At 34.6% G+C, this 23,708-nt stretch overlaps 2 protein-coding genes across 4 annotated transcripts in view; both read right to left on the minus strand.

The window, feature by feature from the left end:
- Nucleotides 1–9,877, minus strand: part of LOC110019329 (ubiquitin-like-specific protease 1D) — a 42,455-nt gene extending 32,578 nt beyond the window's left edge. For all 3 annotated transcript variants that reach the window (XM_020716955.1, XM_020716954.1, XM_020716956.1), the window contains exons 1-4: nucleotides 9,488–9,877; nucleotides 7,245–7,296; nucleotides 6,708–6,799; nucleotides 6,399–6,634 (exon numbers count right to left, since the gene is read on the minus strand). In XM_020716955.1, coding sequence (XP_020572614.1) covers nucleotides 6,399–6,634; nucleotides 6,708–6,799; nucleotides 7,245–7,296; nucleotides 9,488–9,826 — 719 coding nt within the window. In that variant the 5' untranslated portion in view covers nucleotides 9,827–9,877. The remainder of the gene's footprint in view (nucleotides 1–6,398; nucleotides 6,635–6,707; nucleotides 6,800–7,244; nucleotides 7,297–9,487) is intronic.
- Nucleotides 9,878–12,903: 3,026 nt separating this feature from the next.
- On the minus strand, nucleotides 12,904–20,364 carry LOC110019385 (peptidyl-prolyl cis-trans isomerase CYP38, chloroplastic; the record flags this gene model as incomplete). The annotated part of the gene is given in 6 exon segments (XM_020717027.1): nucleotides 12,904–13,363; nucleotides 14,656–14,727; nucleotides 15,920–16,062; nucleotides 16,618–16,853; nucleotides 19,247–19,446; nucleotides 20,074–20,364. Coding segments are annotated over 6 exon segments (1,170 nt in total), but the record flags the coding sequence as incomplete, so codon positions are not given.
- Between the last annotated feature and the right edge of the window lie 3,344 nt (nucleotides 20,365–23,708).

Below are 23,708 nucleotides of genomic sequence, written 5' to 3' on the forward strand. Positions count from 1 at the left end.
TACTCCTAGTGAACGCAAGATTATCTTCATCTTGACAGCCCATATGCTGTAGTTCGTTTCACTTAACGTTGGAAATTGGGACGGGGGTGAGGCTCCTCTTGCCGTCGGTTTGATGACAGCAAGTGACTTAGATGGATCTCCATCATTTCCGGCCATTTCTTTGACATCTTCGCTCTGATACCAAATGTTGGTTTTCAAAACCAAATTTTAAACGCCAACAAAAATGGAGGAATTTTTTTAGTAGTTCACACCCTCTACATTTTCTGGTTTAATTTATAAGCAAATACATCACATTTTTCTGAAAATAAAACTAACTAACCACTCAACGGTTTTCCTAACCACCTAACCACAAAACGGTTTTCAAAACTTCCTAATTCACATGAAAAATGTGCAAAAATACATAAACAATTTCTAGAGACAACTAGATTAACACAACAGATCCTAGATAGCTTTTCTTTGTGTCAATGAATACGACGAATTGAAACTCAACAATTCCCTCATTGTTTTTAAAGGTTAACGAAGTTGCTAGATAAACTTTCACAACATCAACATTCCATAAGATACACAGAATGGTCTACATATCTCAAATCCATTTGCTTCCTCGCCAAAAATACACAATGAATTTGTGATATCATATTACCATAACCTTGTGATAATGGGCTCATCACCCACCATGCTAATTTGAGAAAGTTGTATGATTTATGTCATCCAAATTGTAATTCTTCATCTCTTATTTTCTATGTGCAGTTCATACATGATGACGATTTTGAAGATATCCTCACGCGGCAATTACAACACCAATTTCATGAATTTCAGACCCAAGATCACCCGAAATCTTGCAAATTATCTCGTTTATGCAAAGGAATTAAAATTAAAGTTCCAAAATAATTTTTTATTGGTCTGAGACTCAGAATGCACGAGGTTTAGTGCAATTTTATTCATATGGATGCATACCACTTACTCTTAGGATGAACTTGGAATATAATAGGCATAACATCCATAATTGTACAAAAATACATGTGGAGTAGAAAGTTTAGAAGTTAATATTAATACCTTTAAAAGAAGATAGTGAGATAAAAGAACTGACTCGATACTCTCCAAATAAATGTTTGTGAGGGTTATGTGAGATGCACCATTTTCTTGTACCCTCTGATGGAGAAAAATTAAGAGGAGCATATCCCGATGAAGTTCAAGTTTCGTTACAATGGCGTCAAGCGTTTACAACTGAGTTACCTCCACAAGGGTAGTTAAGCATATGATAGATAATGTTCCTAGTGCTATTATTCTGCATTGTCCAACCTATTAGACGAGAGCTAAGGAATATGAGGATCCACAGCACCAAGTAGATCAATGTTAGACCGGCACCCACAACATTGTTCACCTCGTGCTCTACTAAGTAGATGTCAAGCTCGCCAAAATAGTTTGAAGACTTATGTTAGGGGTAAGCTTCAAATGACAATGTAGTCATTTTTTAGCTATCATTGTGGGATATAAATAAAGTTTAATATGTTTAGAGCTAGGTTAGATGTGTGATTGTTATTTTAAATCTAGGATTAGAATTTGGAAGAGATCGCCTACCTCTTAAATTATAGGCGTTTATCTTTTATTTATTTGAGTTGTGCAGTTTTGTATTGAAGTAAAATATTGTATTTTCCCTAATATCTGCGGAAGCTGTCTCTTTCCAATCAAATTGATATCATAACATTCGAAATTTTTAGAAAGCCAACGATGAGATCGTGGCCACAAGAATTTCATGCCGCCTTCGTGACTGAAACTTGTGATCAGGATTGCGGCGTACAAAAATTTCATGCCACCTAACCAAACCTCACGATACAGTCGCGACCTAGCTGAGAAACCAATGACAAGATTGCGGCGTACATAAGTTCCGCATACCACAACTGAACTAATCGACCAACATCCTCCCCTTCCCATCGCGATTTCACAGTTGCATGTCTCCATCATGACTTAAGCTAGCAATACAACCTTAATTCGAGCTAGCTGGGAAGCCAACAACAAAATCACAACGTACAAGATTTCCACCTTCATGATCAAAAACCGTCTTGGGAGTAATGACAACAACAAAAAAACACTTTGGAAGATAAATTAGAGGGAGAGGTGAGCCAAATCAAATCTGAAATGAAGAGGTGTTTCTTGATAATGAATGATCAATTCTCATCTATTGAGGGGAGATTCATGGTCTTAGAATAAATGATGAAATAAATAATTGAGCTTTACGCAAACCCGCCACCACCAGTCGGGTCGCTGCAAAATCGAGCAACGGTGTCTGGAGTGAATGTGAGCAGCAATAATGTGAAGAATGTGTGTCGCATTAAAGCAATGTTTCTAACTTAGGCAGATCTAGAGCTACGAGATCATTCAGAGGAATCAGGAGCGACCTAGAGACAGGACTTGAAAGGAATAGCACGGCATCTAAATGACTAGAACAAACAGAAGCAATGGGATCATGCAAAGAAGTCGAGGGCAGATTTGAGAGGCAACATTTGGAGGGAATTACACGACATGTGGAGGTTGGAAAGAGGGAGACAGAATGAGATAGTGCAATTTGAGGCTGGAGAAGATTGATTCAAAATATCTCAGAGTCTATAACAGGGAAGCACCGTGAGTGGGACCCCAACAAAGGGTTGCAAGCAATTGCAACACTATTTTTTGCTATAGGAACCTTCCGAACAAGAAAAGATTCAGGAGTCTATGGGAATGAGCGAGCTTCTTAGGGTAAGCCAAAATTTTGAGAGAACGCAAATCAATATGAGTTAGGAAGGAAACTCAACCCCCAACTCATGGGTGGAATGAGCTTCAGTCGAGGAATTTGGGGATGTGGCTCACGCATAAGACAGCTGAAGATGATAATTTTTTAAAGAGATAAGAGATATATTGTTGTTAATGGGCTAACAAAAGAAGATTGATAGTGGTGACTATTGGGTGGGGGGTCTATTTAAACAGGACGTTTCCAGCTTCCCGTCGTCCAAGACATGCAATCAGACCTCCTGGTACGTGTCCCAAGCGTGGTATCAAAACTGATACTGACTTGACCCTACCCGAGAAAATTCAACATAAAGATGGTTTAGCATTGACTCCAGACATGTTTTACGTTTGTTCTGATGTTGAGAGACCCAAATCAATCAATTTGGACTCTTCTGAGGCGAAGGATAGCCATGAGGATACCCCACGCATATTTTGCAGAAATTCAGGTTCGAACCAATTTTAGCTCGTCGACACCTCAAACTCTTAAAATGTTCATTTCTGAGTTATGGGGTTGTATTCTAGCAATGTGCGACGTTCTGTGGCTTCCAGATCAACGGGGATCTTTCTACGATCGATCAGGTAAGAATAAAGGTTTGGAACACCCTACCCGCACCGTGATCCAGGCAATCGTTAGTGACGATTTTCCCAATAAACGACCGATAAAAAATATATATTTTTTTAAGTAAGGGGACCATAATTCACTCGTATGTGGTCTCCCATAGCTATCGGGTTAAGAAAATCCTTCATCAAACATTTCCGGTGAGAATCAGAGTTTTCGGACCAAACCGGCACCTTAGCGCCGACCCCTGGAGCACAGAACAGCCCCCAGACTCTCCAAACTAAGAGCCTGGGAAATAGGCACCAAACCACAGCATCTAGGCGCTAACCCCTGGAAAGAAGGCGCCCGGAGCAACCCGAAATGTGCTGTTTTCAAACCTGAGATCCTGGAAAGTAGACGTCGGCCTGCTGGAGTCTAGGCACTAGCCCCCAAGCCATTTTCTCCATATTTTCTTGGATTTCTCACCTAGCACAACTCCCTAGGAAGTCAAAAAGTGTAGACTTTTTGGTTTGTGTGGAGAAATGCCTCGATAGAAGCAGAAGCTGGTGAATGGGACCTTTTTAGCCTCCTTTTGGAAGGTTCTAAGAGGATGGAGCATGCTATTTTTGGCAATTTAGTGAGGAGGGAGGGCTAAGAACTCTCCTTCTCCCTTGGGTCGTCTTCTTCCCTTCGAGCTAGGGTTTCCTCTTGGGAGTTAAGGAAAACGCTTGAAGTGAAAAGCATTTGGAAAGCTTGAGAGTGCTAGAGGAAAAACATCATCTTCTTCCTCAAGAGGCTTCATCCTCTTGGAGCAAAGGAATTGAGAAAGACTCTTAATCTTCCTCAAGGAGAGAGCTAAGAAGTTGGTCATCTTCCAACTTCTTCTTCTTCACTGTTCTTCTTCTTCTACGGCGACCTCGTTCTTCTTCGACGAACTTTCTGGAGAGTACGGCTAGGACAGCTTCATCCTAAGTTAGGGAAAGGGAGGCTCTGATGAGCTCACAAGCTCTCATTTGGAAGGAGAGCATCATACTCCGTCGGTAGAGGCAAAACTCTGTCGATCTCTCCTACAATGAGAGTTTCCTCAATTTTTTTGGGGAAAGAAGTGTAGGCTTCTCTCCTACCCTTAGAAGAGCTTCATCACACTTGAAGAAATGCATCCACAACCACCGCAATAGTATAACCCCCTAAACCCATGTGTTTTCTTTCTTAGCTAACCCTATGAGTCGTTGAGGGTTTTTCTGGCCGCCCAACGGCTAGGCGAGTGGTCGGCCGACACCAGTCAACATGACCATAGCCTATTGATTGGTCATTTATTTTCCTAGAGGAAGCCCTAAGTTCGGAATCACATGCATGGCCAAATCCCTTCGCGAAACGAAGTGGTCCCCCATTATAAACCATAGACCTAAATTCTAGTGTGTTGGAATCCCAATTTCCCACAACTTTAGTTTTTCCAACCTTCCTTAGAGGGGTTGGGATAGTTCAATCCTGAAAAATGAAAAAAATTTTGTAGTTAGCTCATTCTACAATATCTTAGAAGATTCATAGGGCGGAAAAAACTTTGTAGCTAGTCTACCTACAAACGGTGAAGGACTTCTCCTTTGACAAACCAGAGTGCGAAGTTCTCCACATTTCCTCGCCAAAGCTGGAGGCAAACTTGTCGCGTATCCAAGAGCTAAACCCTAGGTGTTTATGTGAAAATGTTAGATGAGTGTGGTTTGCTATTGATCGTGATCACGCGCATTACATGACGTATTATGTCATAATATGTGTTTTGCATGAAGCATGTTGCACCTGCACATTGCCTCGACAGGCCACTCCGCCCGATCGACATAGCATGTTGTCTCAACTAGCCACCCCGGCCCAGTCGACCGATCATTCGCATAGTATATTTTTTGCATGTGCATTAGTTTTGCATGCACGATGTTTTCGCATGATCAAGTTGCAGTTTGAATGTTCATCTCAACACTCACCCCACTTGTATGATTCTCTCCAGTAATAATCATATTCCTTGGGCCGCGGCCTCCACTGTACGCCCAACATTTCGAGGCACTGCCTCCACGACATACCCATATTTAAGGTCGTTGCCTCCACGGCATGCCCACCATTTCGGGCCGCTGCCTCCACGGCATGCCTACCCTTTAGGGTCACTGCCTCCACGACATACACATCTTTTGAGTCGTTGTCTCCAAGACATGTCCAACTTTAGGGTCACTGCCTCCATGGTATACTCATCTTTCAAGTCACTGCCTCCACGACATACCCGTCTTTCCGGTTCTGCCTCCACGACATACCTCATCCTTTCGTGTCATTACCTCCACGATATACCCGTCTTCTCGAGTCGTTGTCTCTACGGCACACTCACCACTTTTCTCATGTCTATTGCACATTTTGCATGTTTGCATGTGTGCTCAGTAAGTGTCTCATGTAACGAGCAAGTTCTCTTCATATGTATTCTTTTACTCGATGCAAATTTACTTGTAATTGGTGTTTTCTTGCTGCATGGCACTCAAGGCTTCCCGGGCAAGCGTAATTCCTCTTTATAGATAGCATGTTTTACCAACACATCCTGTTTGTGTGTGTCATGCTACATGTAAGCATCCTTACATTCATTTGCATGACGTGTTTTGTCTTATGGAGCCCGTTGTGAATGTTTCTTACTTCGATCGAATAATGTGGACTCTTTGCATGTTCATTTGCATTTAAATTCTTATAGACTCTGGGGCTAAAATAGTCTTGTGTTAATAGTCAAGAAGCTATTTTGAAACTTCGCTCGCCTAAAAATGTTAAAACAAATCAGACTTTACAACATTTTAATTCAATAGCCTCTAACTATATTGACTCAACAAATATATCTAAGATATGATTTAGTTAGAAATTAGTAAAACATCAACCTTGATATGGAGGCTTGGGAAGCATTCCGAAATTTCACTTCATTTCCATCTAATTCATGTCGAATTTAGTTAAATTGAATACAGTTATCATAGCAATATTAAGTTCAGAGATATACACCCATGGTACACATGCAAACTTAAGCAGTTTTGCTAAAGCATGGTTAAAAGGCAAATAGAATGATGATTATAAAGCAAGTAGTTACCTCTTAGAACCTCTTCTTCCTGTACATGGGGCATAAAAACTGGAAGTTTTTATACTTTTGCAATTTTCATTGGAAGATTTTTTTTTCTCCGTAGAGGAAACCTTGTCTTTCGGTGGGAAAGTTGCCCTTCTCAAAGATGCTTTAGTAGCTTCAGAAGAAATATGGCACAAATTCGTTCCTGTATCAATCTGGCATGAATTGCCACTTGAAATCTTGCTTCTATACAGAGAACCTGCCTGATGAAAGAAAATGTAAGTCTTCCAAAGATGTCTAAACTGTAAGCCTTTAACGACACTATTGATGAATTACCCTTTTCTCCAAAGCCTGATTAAACAGGGAGAAAAAAGAAGACCCTGAATTGCATTCTGATGGAGCAATAGCACGGGATTTGCTTGCTGAGACTGCAAGTGAGAGCATCATCAACCTCAGATAAAAATGACAAGCAAATAAGCAAATCTGATAAATTAAAAAAAAAAACACAAAGCTTAGTTGCAAAAAATATCAGTTACAGAAACCTGAGTAGTATCAAGTTGCTAATACCAACCATACTTAAGAAAATTGCAAACAAGCCACTTGACCATTGACTTGTGCAAAACCATCCTAGTTACATAGATTTGTCTTAGTCTAACACAGTGAGGTGTGATGAGAATGAGTGTTAGGAAACTGCATACAAACAAATCCACAACAGGTCACGCTCTAAGCAGTGAATTTTCACAAGGAAAAAAATGATATTTCAACATTACAAGAATGAAGAGCTGCACTAGCAAAACATAGCTGAAACAGATAATTACAGAATACATGTTAATTTATTGCAAAATGGAAGCGAAAATGAAGATAAAAACTTACCACTAGGTTCTGTAGCTTTGGAATCTGTAGCTGTCTCACATTTTTCAGCAGTCTGATAAAGGACTAACTGTGTCAGTTATAGTAGATTGAATACAAACTTCTCATAACTACTAGGAAAATTAACGTATATACCACACAATTCTTATGTATTTACATATCTAACACCTAAAGTTTGATATTTACACTTACAACACCTTCGTATCATAAACTTTTGCATGAAAAGATGTACATCTCTTTTAAAAAAAAGTGATGATCTTATTTTTTATGTGATATTAAGGATTTGAGTAGTATGCATGTAAATATGAATGTTTAGTTGTTAGATATGTAAATACATAAGATTTATGTGGTATGTAGGTAAATGCCCCTAACTATTAATGAAAGATAAAAGTCACTCTGTCATCAGCAATGAGATCAATGCACTGTTGATGAGATATCATCCATCAATGCTTGAGACAAGGGATTTCTAGACAAAAACTTCTCATAGTATCTCTGAACAAACAACCAGAAACTGTCGTCTGAGACAAAATTCCAAGCATCACTTAATCAATTTATCCTTCGCATTGGACAAAGACCCACAAAAAGCAACATTTTTACCACATTTCCAACAACAATCAATCAAATAAAACAAAAGGCATTACATGAATACAACCAAATTCTTATGTATTTACATATCTAACACCTATACTTTGCTTTTTTACATTTATACAACTCAAATCTTTTATATCACATCAAGAAAACCACAATTTTAACTTTGTAATAGTGAAATACACTTTTTCATGCATAGGTAAGGTGACATACATGTACAAATTGAATTTTAGGTGTCGGATATGTAAACAATACACCTTTTCATGCATAGGTAAGGTGACATACATGTACAAGTTGAATTTTAGGTGTCGGATATGTAAACACACGATTTTAGCAGTATGCATGAAAATCTTCCATAAAAGAATCCAGTTAAGGTATTCCTCAAGCCCAAATTGCTATTCGAGATCCTTAAAAGAAAATTTCAATAAAACATAAAACACTCTAGCAACACCAATCCATGACCGCAACTCTCAAATGAGCTCTGTTAATCAGATTAACCATACAAAAAAATAAAGGACCACTTATATACATAACATACAATACATATGTATTTATATATAACATCTAAACATTCATATTTACATGCATAACATCAAATCTTTATCATTACATCAATAATACCACCATCACTATCTTTTTAAGGGGGATTTTGGCTGCAAGGAGGAGGATTTAAGTTAAATAGGATAGAGTAAATCCGGTAAATCTGGATTTACTAAATCTAAATATATTTAAATCTGAAATAATATTTGGTTCAATTAAGGTTAAATCCAATTAAACCCATTTGAGGTATTTGGCATAAATCTATTTGAAATATTTTTTTTTATGTGCTAAATCAGCTAAATCCAACTAACAAGTAGATTTAGTAGATCCGGATTTAATTAACGGAACAAGCAAAACTTGGATTTAACTTAACACCAGATTTATCTACCATATTTATGGTATTTGGTTGGATTTAAGTTAAATCTAACTTAAATCTTATTAAAAGTATCGTACCAAACACCCCCTAAAAGTGATATACACCCCTTTTAGCAAAGGTTTATTATGACACTGAGGTACTAGAAGTGTAAATATCAAAATTTTGACATTAGATATGTAAATACATAAGAATTGTGTGGTATATATGTAAATCTCCAAACAAAGAAACCAAGCATTACCAAGTCACCCCCATTCCGGACACATCAATCCACAAATGAGGCAACGGCGTTATGGATGAAGCATCTCCCATCCATGCCTTGAGAAAAAGGATTTCTCAATCCACACTCTCATTGAATTTCCCAAAAAAGGCCTTTTTCTAGACTATGAAAATTTTTGGAAACTTTCATCTGGGAATATGAAGCCTAGCATCAAACCCATTTCCAACAAACACCAATCAAATTCAATAACAACTATGTAAAAGACATTCTAGAAAGTGGAAAACCTCGTCTGTCTTTACAGCTTGCGAATGAACTCAACCGGTGAGATTACCAAACAATACCTAATCAACCACATTCACAACACATCAATTCACACATAATTTAAAACCCATCATTAATAAAGCATCTCCCATCAGTAACAAAGGATCTCTCAATCCACACTTCTGATTGTATCTCCGACAGAAGTAATTTTTCTATATAAATGAAAACGCTGTAGAAACTTTTGTCGGGTACAACTTAACTCACATTTCTTTGAGTCTGACTTAAGCATGCCTTCTGAGTTTGGTTGGCTTTTCTCCGGTCAAGCTCCATCTGACAAGCCCGAAGGTTCGCCTGGAACTTCTGCCCCTTATCGGCCAGTTTATTCGCCATGCCCGATTCTAAAGACTTGGTCATTCGAAGTATCTTCTCCTCAAGCTCAACATCGCTGAGGAGATGCTCGATCGAAAATGACGACGAGTCTTGCGCAGAGGTTGAGGAGGGATTCACCGTGGTGGGGACCACCTCCAACTCCAACGGCGGCGCGGCAGCTTCCTCCGCCGGAAGAATTTGGCTCCAGTCTAGATTGAGAGGCTTGCCGGCCATCTTCCGGTGAGGTGAGCGGGGGGAAAAGGGGACGAGTGTGGGCTGAGTGAGGAAAGTCGAAGGGTTTGGATGCTTTTCAAGAAAATCCCGCAAAAATATTAAGGAAATATTCATGCACGCCACACACTTTTAACTTATTTGCATTTCTGTACCTCAAAATTTTATATTTAAATTTATAGTACTTTTGAGGAATAAAATGATGCATTTCATTTTTTTTGTAAGTCATTAATAATGTTATTTTTATTGTAATATTAAAGATTTGTGTGTTACTCGAAAATATAGAAGTGTTAGTCTGAGATATATAAATACATAAAAATTATGCGGTATGTATGTAAATGATCCAAAATATTAGATAAAGGGCTTTAATTTTATGTGAATTCAATTTATCTATATATATATATGAGCAATAATATTTAGGGACATTTATATGCCAACCACACTTTCCTTACATATTTACATGTCTCATATATAAACTTTTCATATTTACACACATTACACTCAAATATTTAATAAAACTTCAAAAATAGCACTATTATCATTTTCATAAGTTCAAAGTATTATATATGCAAATACAAATATTTAGATGTGAGAAATGTAAAAACATAAGAATTATATGTTTAAACTTGAATTAATATTATTTTATTTCTTTCATAATAAATGAATTAGCTCGTGAATCGGCTTGCAAGATTAAACTTGAGTTCGAGCTCAAATTTTACTCGTTTATACACCTATTAAAATCAATGAAATATCTATAATGAGGAGGGAGCTGCAAAACCACGGATTTTCGCATTATCGTGATAGCGGGATCAAAAGTCTTGCGGTTTTGCGATTGTCGGAATGTGAAATCCCTCTGAATCATGATTTTTTGTGATCACAAAATGTCGAACCACTGATGTCGCTTGATTTTTTTTTTTTTCCAATCTGATTTTCTTCTCTCTTTTTCCCTCATAATTTTAATTTCTAATTAAGTTATTTTTATTGGGAAACTCTTGCGTAGTTTATATTTTGTTACTTAGAGAGAACAAATTTATTCTTATGTAATTGGGAGATTTTATTCTCGAATTTCAACTCTAACTAGTGATGTATTCTCGAATAGTGAGGTTCCACCACCCGCCCCAACTCAGCTTTTCGCCATTTGGCCCATTTGTTTTCAGTTGGGATAGTCAACGAACATCGTTTATTATCATTCAAGCATCATCAACTACTCCAAAGTCACCCTCAACAAAACCAACTTTCTAAACATTTTTATAAGCCATGGACTGGTATCATTTAGTCTCAGGGTCCGAAAAATTCTAATATTTAGGGATTTGTCTCTTTTGCCCCAAATCTAAAATTTTTAAGAAAATTATTCTCCACCATACCTGAATCATTTATGCTGGAATTCCTAGTTTTGACCTTTAATTTTAAAAATCCAACATTTATAACTTTAACGTCACCCTCAACAAAACCAACTTTCTAAACATTTTTTATAAGCCATAGACTGGTATCATTTAGCATCAGAGTTCGAAAATTCTAATATTTAGGGATTTGTATCTTTTGCCCCAAATCTAAAATTTTTAAGAAGATTATTCTCCACCACACCTGAATCATTTATGCTGGAATTCCTAGTTTTTATCTTTAATTTTAAAAATCCAACATTTATAACTTTACAAAAAAATTCATCCTGACACCTACTACCAAAACTTAAACCACCAACCAACCTTAATTTGTAATTCTATGACTGTCAAAAACCTAATGAGGAGAAAAGGACATAATGCTGACAACAAGAAATCCTCAGAAATTTATCCAAGAGCTTACTAAGGAGGATATGTAGCGAGAAATCTTTCAACTACAACAGAAGCTTGTCACATTTGAAAAGAAACAATTCGGTGAGATCACTCATAGCCACGAGACTAACTCATCATCTTAAGAGGAAAAAATAAATCTCTTCCACGAAGCAATTTCCATTGATGAATAATCATTACCTCAAAGATTCAACATTGAGTATCAGAGGAGAAGCCATGATTTTGGAGCGAAAACTGATGTACTGGATTTTAACGGTGGTATGGATTTATATGGTTCATCGAGTGGCTCTAGTTAGTGAAACGTGGTTTTTAGTACAAGAACATTCCACAGGATAGAAGAGTCAAGCCAGTTGCTATTAAGTCAAGAATGCTTATGCTAATGCGATAAAAAAAAAAGTTAACTCACTACTTGATACAAAATAAAACAACATATGTAGTGCAAGAACCTACCACCACTTACAACATAAAAATTTCTCAGTAGATAAGTACGTGATTGAGTTCGAACAACCCATGTTAATATGTGAGCTAAGGGAGCTCGAGGAAAAAACGACAACAATATATTTGGCAACTGAGATACAGTAACAACCCTATTGAACATTACAATATATTATGACCATTACCCTGAGGTGGAAAGACGACACAGTATTAGAAGTTCCACACCACCCTTCAAACATTTTCGTTATTAAATCAAGCAACAAGAGTACACCCAACAAAGAAACCAAGCCAATCCCGCTAAAGAAAAAATAAAAACAAATTAATAAAAAAAAGCCAACCCTGCTAAAAGAGAAACTCATATAGAGCAGAGAAAATGTGAAGGCCGCCAGTGCACCTAAACCCCTCCCAACCCGCAAGTACTTCAAGTGTCATCATTACCTCTGATACAATTACATTCACAACACTCAAAACATTAATATTTACAAATCTAACTCTTTCATCATTTCTCAAATTCTCATTCAAACATCACAATCAACGAATAAACCCCAATCCATATTTTTCATTTTTATCAAATTCTCCGGCATTTGACCATGGCACGCGTAAATGAGTAGTTTTGTAGTTCAAACAAAACAAATCAATACAAATTTTCTACAACATAGCACATAACTGCAACAATAATTTCAAGGGATATTTACATGCATGGCACATAAAACATTATTATTTACATATCTCATATCGCAAATTTTAATATTGTAAAACTCGCAGGCAAAATTGACTTCTGTTAACCCTGCCAACTACAAACTTTTGAGCAGCCCTGCAGGAGTTTGAAATAGCTGGGAAGGCAACAGGTCGAACCGAAGTTGGTTTTGTGTGCGAGTTTCGTAATATTGAAGTTCGGTGCGTAAGATATGTAAATAACAATGTTTTGTGTGCTGTGTATGTAAAAAACCCCCCAACTGCAATTGTCATGAAGAAGGAATCCACTCTACGCTGAAAAAACATGAAATTACATGACATAACAGAGCAGTGCAATAATGACAAAAAATTGTGTCTATAACCAAATAAAAATAAAAAATAAAAGATTAAATCACTATCCTGCAATCTTATAGCTCGGATTGATGAGATTTTCGAGTCCAGAAACAACGTGAATCGATTCGACGACATCGCCGACCTTTAGATCGGCAAGAAAGTCCTCGTTCTCTGTCACATAACCAAAAACTGCATATCTGCCATCCAGAATGTTTGCATTGCTTGGAGTCAGTTCACTCTCTTTCAGCAGCCAAAACACTTGGCTGGAAGCTGAATTGTTCTCAAATTCCTGTGGAGAAGAAATGAATATTAGGGGGCATTTACTTCTATGTTTTTACACATCTAACATCTATACTTATTACATTTGTACACCCAAATCTTTCACATTGCATAAAAAATACCACCATTGATAACATATGTAAAAAAGTGAAAGTTTAGATGGTATATAGATATGTAAATACATAAGAATTGAGTGGCTTGAAGCTGAATTGTTCTCAAATTCCCGTGGGGAAGAAATATGGCCAGGAAAAAGATTCAATCAGCTTTTCATTATGAGAAGGAAATAAAAATTTGGGACATTTACATATATACCCACCCAATTCCTATGTATTTAAACATATCTAATATTTAAACTTTACTTTTTTTACATTTATACCGCCCAAATATTTCATATGACAAAAAAAATACCATCATTTGAACTTTTAAGAAGTGAAATAAGCCTTTTCATGCATAGGTAAGATGACATGTATGTAAAAAATTGAAGCTTATAATTGGTGGATGTGTAAACACATAGGACTTGTGTGGTATGCTTGTAAATCTTCCTAAATAATGAATGGTTTCTAAGCTTATCGAATGTTTCCAGCCAAAAAGCTGGGGTTATGTGTAAAAAACATAAAAGATGTTTCTTCTTTTATCTGAATTGAGGGATTTATTTTTGTCTACTAAGTGATTAATTATGCAGTATAATGTAACATAATATATAGGAAAATTTACAAACATATCACCAATACTTATGTATTTACATATCTAACACACAAAGTTTGATGTTTACACTTATGACACCTTGGTGTCATAAACTTATGCAAGAAAAGATGTATTTCAAATTTAAAAAAGGTAGTAATGGTGGTATTTTTTATCCGATGTTAAGGATTTGAGGGGCATGCATATAAATATGAATGTTTAGGTGTTGGACATGTAAATACATAAGAATTGTATGGAATGCAAGCAAATGCCCCTAATATATAATAGCAGAGCATAATATGTTATAGAACACCATAGCATGGTGTAGTATGAATATTAAAATTTTGATGTTAGATGTGAAAGTCCATAAGAATTATTATGTCCTTCATTGCAATTATTAACTTTGTTGATATTTGAATAAAAACTTGGTCAAAAGAAAAGGTAAAAAATGATAATAACATTAAATTGATTAAACTATATGAGTTGAGGGAATAAAATGAAAATAACCAAATTTAGAACTAAAATGCAATTTCATAAGAATATAGGGATAATTTTGGTAATTTGCTCATTAAATAACAAATATTGGCATCTAAAGGGGAGGAATTCATTCAAAGAACTTACATCTCTAGCCATTGCCATTGTCCCAAATGCATTGAAAGGAAGCATTGTTTGAGCTTTATAAAGGCCAAGTTCCTGCGCATTTGTAAGAACTTGAATTAGAAAATTAGGTAAATAAATTTTCAAATATTTTACATAAATACCAACCAATTCTTATGTATTTACATATTTGATACCTAAACTTTACTTTTTTACATTTATACCACCCAAAATCCCAAATCTTTCATATCACATGAGAAATATCACTATTTTAACTTTAAAAAAGTAAAATACACCTTTTCATACACAAATGTGGCAGCAAATACGTAAGAATTGAAGTTTAGGTGTTACATATGAAAAAACATAGGAATTAAGGGGTATGCAGGCAAATCTTAAAGAAAAAATTTGAAGCTACAAAAGGTCAGTTTTTTTAAGTTTGCAATTAGGCCCGCTATGTTGCATGAAATTGATCTTTTTGCAATAAAAAAGTTATTGATAGCAAGCTTGAGCATTGTTGAAAAGAAAAATTATGATGAATGAATGACAAAAATTAAAATAATTAAATTAAAGAATGATTATATTAGAGAGATGATTGAAGCAGCGTTTAATGAAGATAAAAAAAAATTGAAAATAAGCTTTGATAAAAAATTCAACGACAAGCCTGTTAGAAAGAAGGGGCATTTAGATACAGACCAACCAATTCATATGCATTTGCATATCCATCACCTAATCTTTAGTTTTTACATTCATATCATGCAAATCCTTTTCAAAAAAATAACACTATTTAAACTTTTCAAAAGTGAAATACACATTTTCATGTATAAGTAAGGTGGCACATACGTAAAAATTGAAGTTTAGGAATTAAATATGTAAAAACATAAGAATTGCGTGGTATATTAAACATGATTGAAGCAGTGTTTGATGAAGACAAAAAAATGAATATAAGCTTTTATGTTTTAGATAAAAAATTCAACTATGAGGCTGTTAGAAAAGAAGGGCAATTACATATATAACACCCAATTCATATGTATTTACATATCTATAACCTAAGTTTTACATTTTACATATATAACACCCAAATCTTTCACATCACATAAGAAATACCACTATTTTAACTTTTCAAAAGTGAAATACACTTTTTCATGTATAGGTAAGGTGCACATATGTAAAAACTGAAGTTTTGGAGTTAGCTATGTAAGAACTTAAGAATTGAGGGTATGTATGTAAATCTTACTAAAAAATTAGTGCAAAAAAGACTTGAAAAACAAGAAAAAAAACGAAAACTTACTTCCAAAGTAGCACCATACACAGGCGCTTTATCACCAGTTACCATAATTTCCAAAGGAATTGTTCTAACTTTTCCTGTGCTTGGATCTATAAAACCTTCAGCTGGGCCTTCAGGATCTCCAGTCTGAACTACAAAACCATCAGCTACAAAAACAAACATTTCATTCACCAGAATATTTTGTTTTTGGGGCATTTACATACATAGCACACAATTTTTATGTATTTATGCATCTCACACCTAAACTTTCATATTTACACACATAGCCCTCAAATCTTTAATATCACATAAAAAATAGTACCATTACCACATTTTAAAAGTGAATAACACATTTTCATTAGTAAATATGAAAGCTTAGGTGTGAGTTATGTGAATACATAAGATTATACTCAAAATGATAAGAATGTTTATCTAGTATAATCTCAATTTTTACATACATACCACATAATACAACTATACTTTTAAATTTATACCACCCAAATCTTTCATGTCGCATTAAAAATACCACCATTTTAACTCTTAAAAAGTGAAGTAGACCGTTTCAAGCAAAAGTAAGGTGGCATATATATGTAAAAATAGAGGATTTGGTTTAAGTAAATACATAGGAATTGAGTGGTATATATGCAAATCTTTCTCTTTTTTGTTTTCATTCAAAAATAACAGAGGAAATCAAATAAAAATTTAATCTTTATAAATCTTACCTCTTTGAATCTCCATTCCATCATAGAAGTGACGTTGCACCAAGTCGACGAAATTACCCGCTGTGACTGGAGCATTGTAGCCATCGAGAACAATCCGAAAGACACAATCTTGTACGTTGGGATTGTCCTTAACCTTCACCTTCATGTCGACCGTCGCCCGCCCTTTCAACAGGGGCATGTTTTGGTACTCCTCAGGCACGTCATATGGAAAGCCATCCACCATATCCTCTTCAACACTGCAGAAACCGAATGGCCCAGGAGAATCTCAGCTGCAGTAAATGACCAAGGATGTATATGAGAATTATGCGAATATAGAAGGTGTCTTTAGTAAGATTTCTTGTGGCAACACTAGTGAAGCTTATCAATTTCATTTGGCTTAAAACCAATCAGATATTAGATCAAATGTCAGCAATGGAAAAGCGGAGCCAGAAAAAAATTATAAAGTTGACACAAATTTATAATTTTAAAAATAATTTCAATTATTTATGTAAAATAGATAAAATATACTGATAAAAATATAAAGAAAAAAATTACTTAAAACAGTAGTATAGTCATTTCATTAGATATTATAATATGAAAAAATTAAACACAATATATTTAATACTTATAAATTTATTTAAATGCATGCACTACACATATTTTTATCTATAATACTATTTAATAATCATATATTTTAAAATATATAAAAAATATTAGTTGTCTTATTAATACTGTAAAACACTAAATAAAGACGAGTTAAAAAAAACCAATCTAAATTATAGTAAAAAATAATATAAATTAAAAAATATATAGTAGAAAAATAATTTAAGAAATAATTTTTTTTTTATATTATCACATAAACCATATAAAAACTAAATAAAAAATATTTTTATTTAAAACTCATTAACAAGCTAATTAAGATGCTTGATTAAGTTTGATATTGACTTAAGACCCAATATAAATAATAACTAAAAATATAATTTTATTTAAATAAAATAAAATTTAAATTTAGTTTAAACATAAAAAAAGTTTAAAATTTACATTACGTGTGTGTATGTTATATATGAACCTTGATCGAGCTCGTTCGTTGTATATTTATTATTTATGATAGTTAAGATGCATATGTATGTGTGTTATAGAAATCATGATCAAGCTCGTTCCTTGTATGTTTATTATTTAGGACTTTACATGCATAACACTTAATTCCTATGTATTTACACCTCCAATATATATACTTCAATTTTAATGTATATGTTAACTTATCTATGCCTAAGGAGTGTAACAATTAAAATAGTGATATTTTCACGTGATATGAAAGATTTGGCTGGTATACATGTAAAAAATAGAATTTGCATGTTAGTTATATGAATACATAGGAATTTAGTCGTGTTTACATAAATGCCCCAATTAAACTTTAATGTGACGTTCACCTACAAAAGAAGGTTTATGCTCTTTAATCCCACATCAAAATAAAACTAATTGTAACTGTTCTTTAAACTTAATAGCATAGTTGAGTATTCTGATAATGTAAAGTACCATGAGTAGCTTGAAGGTTAAAAAGGACAGCTCAAGATTTCTACTTGGGGAATGAGTGAAAGGTTTTTGGGTTGGGTCTGTATGGACATGTGTCCCATAGCCCCCACAATAGCTCCGCCTATGCAATATCATGTATGGGTGCTCAATGTCATCTAGGCGACCGAAAAGTAAGCTCGAAACCTTAGAGAAAAAAGTTATTGATACCGGATAGCGGGAACAAGGTGAGGGAGAAGCGGAGTCAAGCCGTCTTATGAGGCAGCTCGAGCTACATTCAAAAAATAGGTAACGAGCCAATGGGCTAAAATTAATCCATGTCTAGCTCAACTTATGGACCCATGAGCCAATACATTTATAATTTATTGATATGATTATAATTAAGACTATTTGCATTCAAGGATTTAACTTATATACATACATGCTACACAATTTCTATGAATTTACATATCTAATACCTAATCCTCAATTTTTAAAATATATGTCACCTTATCTATGCATAAAAAGATGCATTTCATTTTTCAAAAGTTAAAATGATGGTGTTTTTTATGTGATATAAAAGACTTGGATGACACATAAATGAAAAAAACAAACTTTAGATGTTAGATATAAAATTACATAGGATCCGGGGGGTATGTATGTAAATGGCCCTTCTGAAAAACTTGAAAGGACTGAAGTGGAGGGTATTTAAATTATGGATCTGCATAGAGCACAACCACAAACCACAGAACTAAAATGATACTTACCCTTAACATCACCATAAATATTGTTGTTAGCATACAAGATCCCGGAGTCAAACAACTCTTAAAAAAAATGGAAATTTACAAACATACCACATTAGTCCTTAGCATTTAAATATCTAACATCTAAAGTTTGATATTTGCATTTATAACACTTCGGTGTCATGAACCTATGCATGAAAAAATGTATACTTCACATTTAAAAAGTTAATAAGTGGTATTTTTTATGTGAAATTAAAGATTACAGTGCTATGTATGTAAATATGAAAGTTTAGGTGTTAGATATGTAAGTATATAAGAATTGTGAGGAGTATATGTAAATGTCCGCCAAAAAAAAAAAAGGTTGCATCTACTCTTAACAAGAAAAGATAGATACTGACCCTCCAACATAATTAAGCAGCTCCTTTTGCTTTGGCACCACCGCATCTCTGTTCCTTTCCTCAACAACACGTTGAAGTTCCTCCATGCCAATAGCGAGCTTGTTTAGTAGTTCCTCTCCATGGGCTTTCTTCGACTCAGCCAATCCAGCAATAATAAAATTTCTTCCCTGGTTGAGCGCACGAGAAGCCTGCCTCACATTCTATTCTTGAGAAAGAGAAACATTTTTCAGAAATCATTGAAATCCTTTACAAAAACAAATAAACATACATAGGCATCAATATAAAATAATTGGTTAGCAGTGATTCAATGTCTTATTCGGAAAGCATAATTTGTCAGCAATTACAATTTCGTGAAGATAAATAATGAAAAATTGGAGGAGCAAAAGATATATGCATTTGGTTTGTGAAGAATGAGAGAAGTGTCAAACTATTCCCCAGTCTTTTGTAGGGATACACTTTAATCCCAGAGTTTATAAAAGAGACAGTTTAGTCTCCATATTCAATTAATGGTGGATTAAATAGTCATCTCTCGAGACTATTTCAACTCATATAAAAAGAGTATGAGCTAATTTGGCTCTTTTGAGACTTTGGGACTAAAATGGCCGCATATGAATAGTAAGCGGACCATTTTGACACTTTACTTTGCAAAGAACGTAATTTTAGCAATCTATCATGAAAAATTACACAGCAGTCAATTGACATATTTGTAACTGAATTACCTTGTACATTAGTAATGAACATGTAACTATATATTATAGTCCCATGAAAAAGGAACAAAAGAAAGTAGTATTTAGCCCCGACAAACAAAAGAAATAAACATGACTTACCCGCTCGACTGAATCCAATGCTCTGACACCAGCAATCTTGAGGCTGTCTGTTATATCTTCGAGTGGCTTTTGAACTTCCCTGATGGCTTTATTGTTGATGGGAAGAGCATTTCTTAACAAAACACCGGGATCCTTAATTGGTGGCCCAGAGATAAGTACAGAAAGATCAGGCAATACAGGAGCTGTAGGAGTTGCTGAAGCAAGCCAACCAAATTGTGGAACACCTACCAACAACTCAATTGCTAACGCTACAGACAACGCGCATTTCTTAAGATCAAATGAACTCTTTACCTGTTCAAAAACACGATATTAAGTCTAAACAAACCCACAAAATGCATTACTTTGATAACAATATATGAGTGGAAGCAGAACTTTTCTAAGGGTTTGAGTGCTAGCATCATACAAAACCCAACTATTTGGAATCAAGAGTATAAATTCTCAATTTTCATTTGTTCTCATGTTACCATGAGCTGTTCAACCTGTTATTTGCAAATATTTTCAAATAAATTATATCCATATACCTTAAGTCTATCAATTTTCATTTCTAATCGCTTGACATTAATTTTACCAAGTAGTCTAATGTTGCATATTCTGCCCTTCATCGTACATGTCTAAACCACTAAAGTCTAATTTTCAAATTCTTATTTTCAATAGATCTTACTTAAATAATCTCTTTAATATAATTATTTTTCATCCATAAATCCTAATATTACCATATATGTATCTTAAAACCGTCATTTTAGTCATGCTCAACTTATTTATTAATGATTTTTTTATTGTCCGCATAAGTTCACCATTTTTTAATATTTATACCATTAGAAAATTCATATGATCAAACACAAAATTTTAAAAAATTTCAAATCTCAAAACACTTGATTATTTGGTAAGAAAATTTCATGTATTAACTTTGAGATAATTTTTTTTTTCAACAAATTTACCATCGAGAAAAAGTGTATCAACCGAATAAACCCAATGATATCAATAATGTATGACTTTTAAGTCCAAACGAACAACAAGGTGATAGCCTAAGTTTAGATATTTCTAGTTAATCGTTCTTTGAAACCAACCAAACATAAAGTTTGACACCTGTCTTCTGATACCATAATCTCTAATCTTATCAATAGAACAATATTCCAAACAATCGACTATCGCCCGATTACCAATGTCTTTTATCAATCCTCATCAAACATATATCAACAATGGGCATTTAACACTTATATTAGTTTCATAATCCCCCCCTCCTAAAGAATGAATGATAAAGTCGATTGTCAAATGTCAAACAGCCTCTCATTTTTCCAATTGACTGTCAACCAAAGCATGCCACTAATCAATGTTTTATGTTGATCATTGTCGTTTATCACTCCTCTCCTCTATTATCAAATGAACGACCTCTATTATCAAATGAACGACAAAGTTAACAATTCACTATCACCCGATAATAACTCATATGCCTTCAGACTTCAACTATCACCATAAAAAATATCGAAAAGGTTCATGCCCAATACATAGTGTTAGCATCTTTAGTGGAAGGAAACCCTTCATAATCACTTATTCACACTATTGAAGCATTTCAACCTACTAAGTTCTCAAAATTTTTCTCCTTCTCGAGTTTTTCATGTAAGAAATCTCATGCCTTGTATGCGTTGCTTTGAACTTTTACATATGTGTTGTATATTAGTGCAATGCTAAAACAACAAACTCTACTACTACCATTGCAAATATTACAGCATTCAGCTATTTGGTACAAACTATGAGAAGCAATGACTAGAAGCAATTATGATTACAGCCTCAAAAGAACGTCCACATTAATGTCCTTGACACTATTATAATTAGGCAACTCGTTTATATTAGTTGTTGACATAACGAAAAAACTCCACTTCGCCCAAAGCACCCTAAAACTACCAGGATGGTTATTACTTATACTGACAAAGTTCACTCATAGATCATATCTATATTACAAACCTAAGGAGGTGTTCATATTAATGTCCAAAGAAAGGTTTCGAGTGGTATATTAACAGAACAACTAATTTTCGAAGGCTACATACATAGGATGAATTAAAAAAAATATATCCAAAAGAACCTCATCTCTTTATATCACCCATACATGGGATCCATACGTTAAAAACAAAAAATAAAAGAAAGAAAATTATGGTGTGCTAATTTAAAAGCTTGTGAGGGTACTTGGTGTTGGATAAAGACCTTGCTAAAGCCAAGAGGTACACAAAGTCATTGCTTATCTAAAGGATTCCAAGGGAGCATGCTAATTCAAAAGCCCTATAGAACACCTTGTAAGAATTGAATTTTTTTTTTCTTACATTTTTTCCCTCCCTTGTGATATTTCATTCTTCGTCGCTGCTTTCCTAGATCGTATCTTTCATTTTCTTCATCCCGCCTCTCCCTTGTTGCTTTCCAGAATTTGACCTAACCACGGCAGCACTGCGCTATAAGAAAGCACGGAGGCATCGCACTCGCCCCACCTCACCCCCTCCAGTAGCTCTCTAACGAAACCTTTAACATCCGCTCCTTCCTCCTACTCCCGTGCGTCAAGCCCCTGTGATACAACTAGGCCTGGAGTTAGTAGTGAAGGCAACAACAAGATCGTAGCTCCCAAAGAACATCAAAACTTCCTTCCACCCGCTTCTACCCTAAACCATCGAGGAAGGTAGCCTCGACTTCCTCTCTCTCACGTGTTTTTGCTGCTAAATCCCGTAAATTCATCTCCTTAAAAGATTTACTGAATCAGAATTTTAATACAAAACAGAAAAGAACTGAGATTTAAGAAGTGTGTGATTAAGAGTTCGTTGAGGAAGCTTATTTGGCGCGGTGGTATTTTGAAAACGCATATGGACTGTTTGGGTGAACTGCGTTTTGACAGCTTATGCATTTTGAAAATGGTGAAAGCAGCATTTTCACATAGCACCTATCTAGGTGCGGTGGCAGCTTTCTTGCAGCGGTCTAGTTTTTCCAAAAAAATAAAAATTTGTAATAGCTATCGCACCTAACTTATCAGCAGATTATTTTAAATCAGCTTATCAGCAGGTTATTCAATAAGCTGCAGCTGCCCCAAACAGACCCTAAAAGATGCTTTTGTGTTGTTTATTAGGTTATAAAATTTATTTTAAAATTAATTTTTTCCTCATCAAACTAAAATAAAATAAATATTATTTTAAGTATGTTAGTAGGTCAACATTCATAATTTCCTTCTTTTAAAAATATTATAACAATAATGATAAATTAATAACAAGAATAATAGTACTAATAATTGATGATTATGTGACACTTAATTTAATAAATAAATAAAAATTATTTGATTAATACTTTATATCTCAATTTTTTCTAATTTGTGTAGAGTTCAGTCGAACTTGTAGAAGTCTTGTGATTATCGTCTCGAGGTAAGTGATTATTTTTTATTAGAAGATAAATGTATCATTCATAGTTAGGGCATTGATCTTTATTAATTGTAGTATATTCATAGTTATTATATAGGCTTGTCGGTCAAACACTTGTTATTTCAATTTTATATTTCTTATGAGCTTTAATCATTGTTCATGATGAAATCACTATTCGTCTCAAGTTATTGTTGCAAACTTTCTTGCATGTTTGAATTAATCTTGCAACTATAATCTTTTTTTTTT

The sequence above is a fragment of the Phalaenopsis equestris genome, unplaced genomic scaffold (genome assembly GCF_001263595.1).
Source record: "Phalaenopsis equestris unplaced genomic scaffold, ASM126359v1 Scaffold000054, whole genome shotgun sequence".
NCBI classification, from domain to species: Eukaryota; Viridiplantae; Streptophyta; class Magnoliopsida; order Asparagales; family Orchidaceae; genus Phalaenopsis; species Phalaenopsis equestris.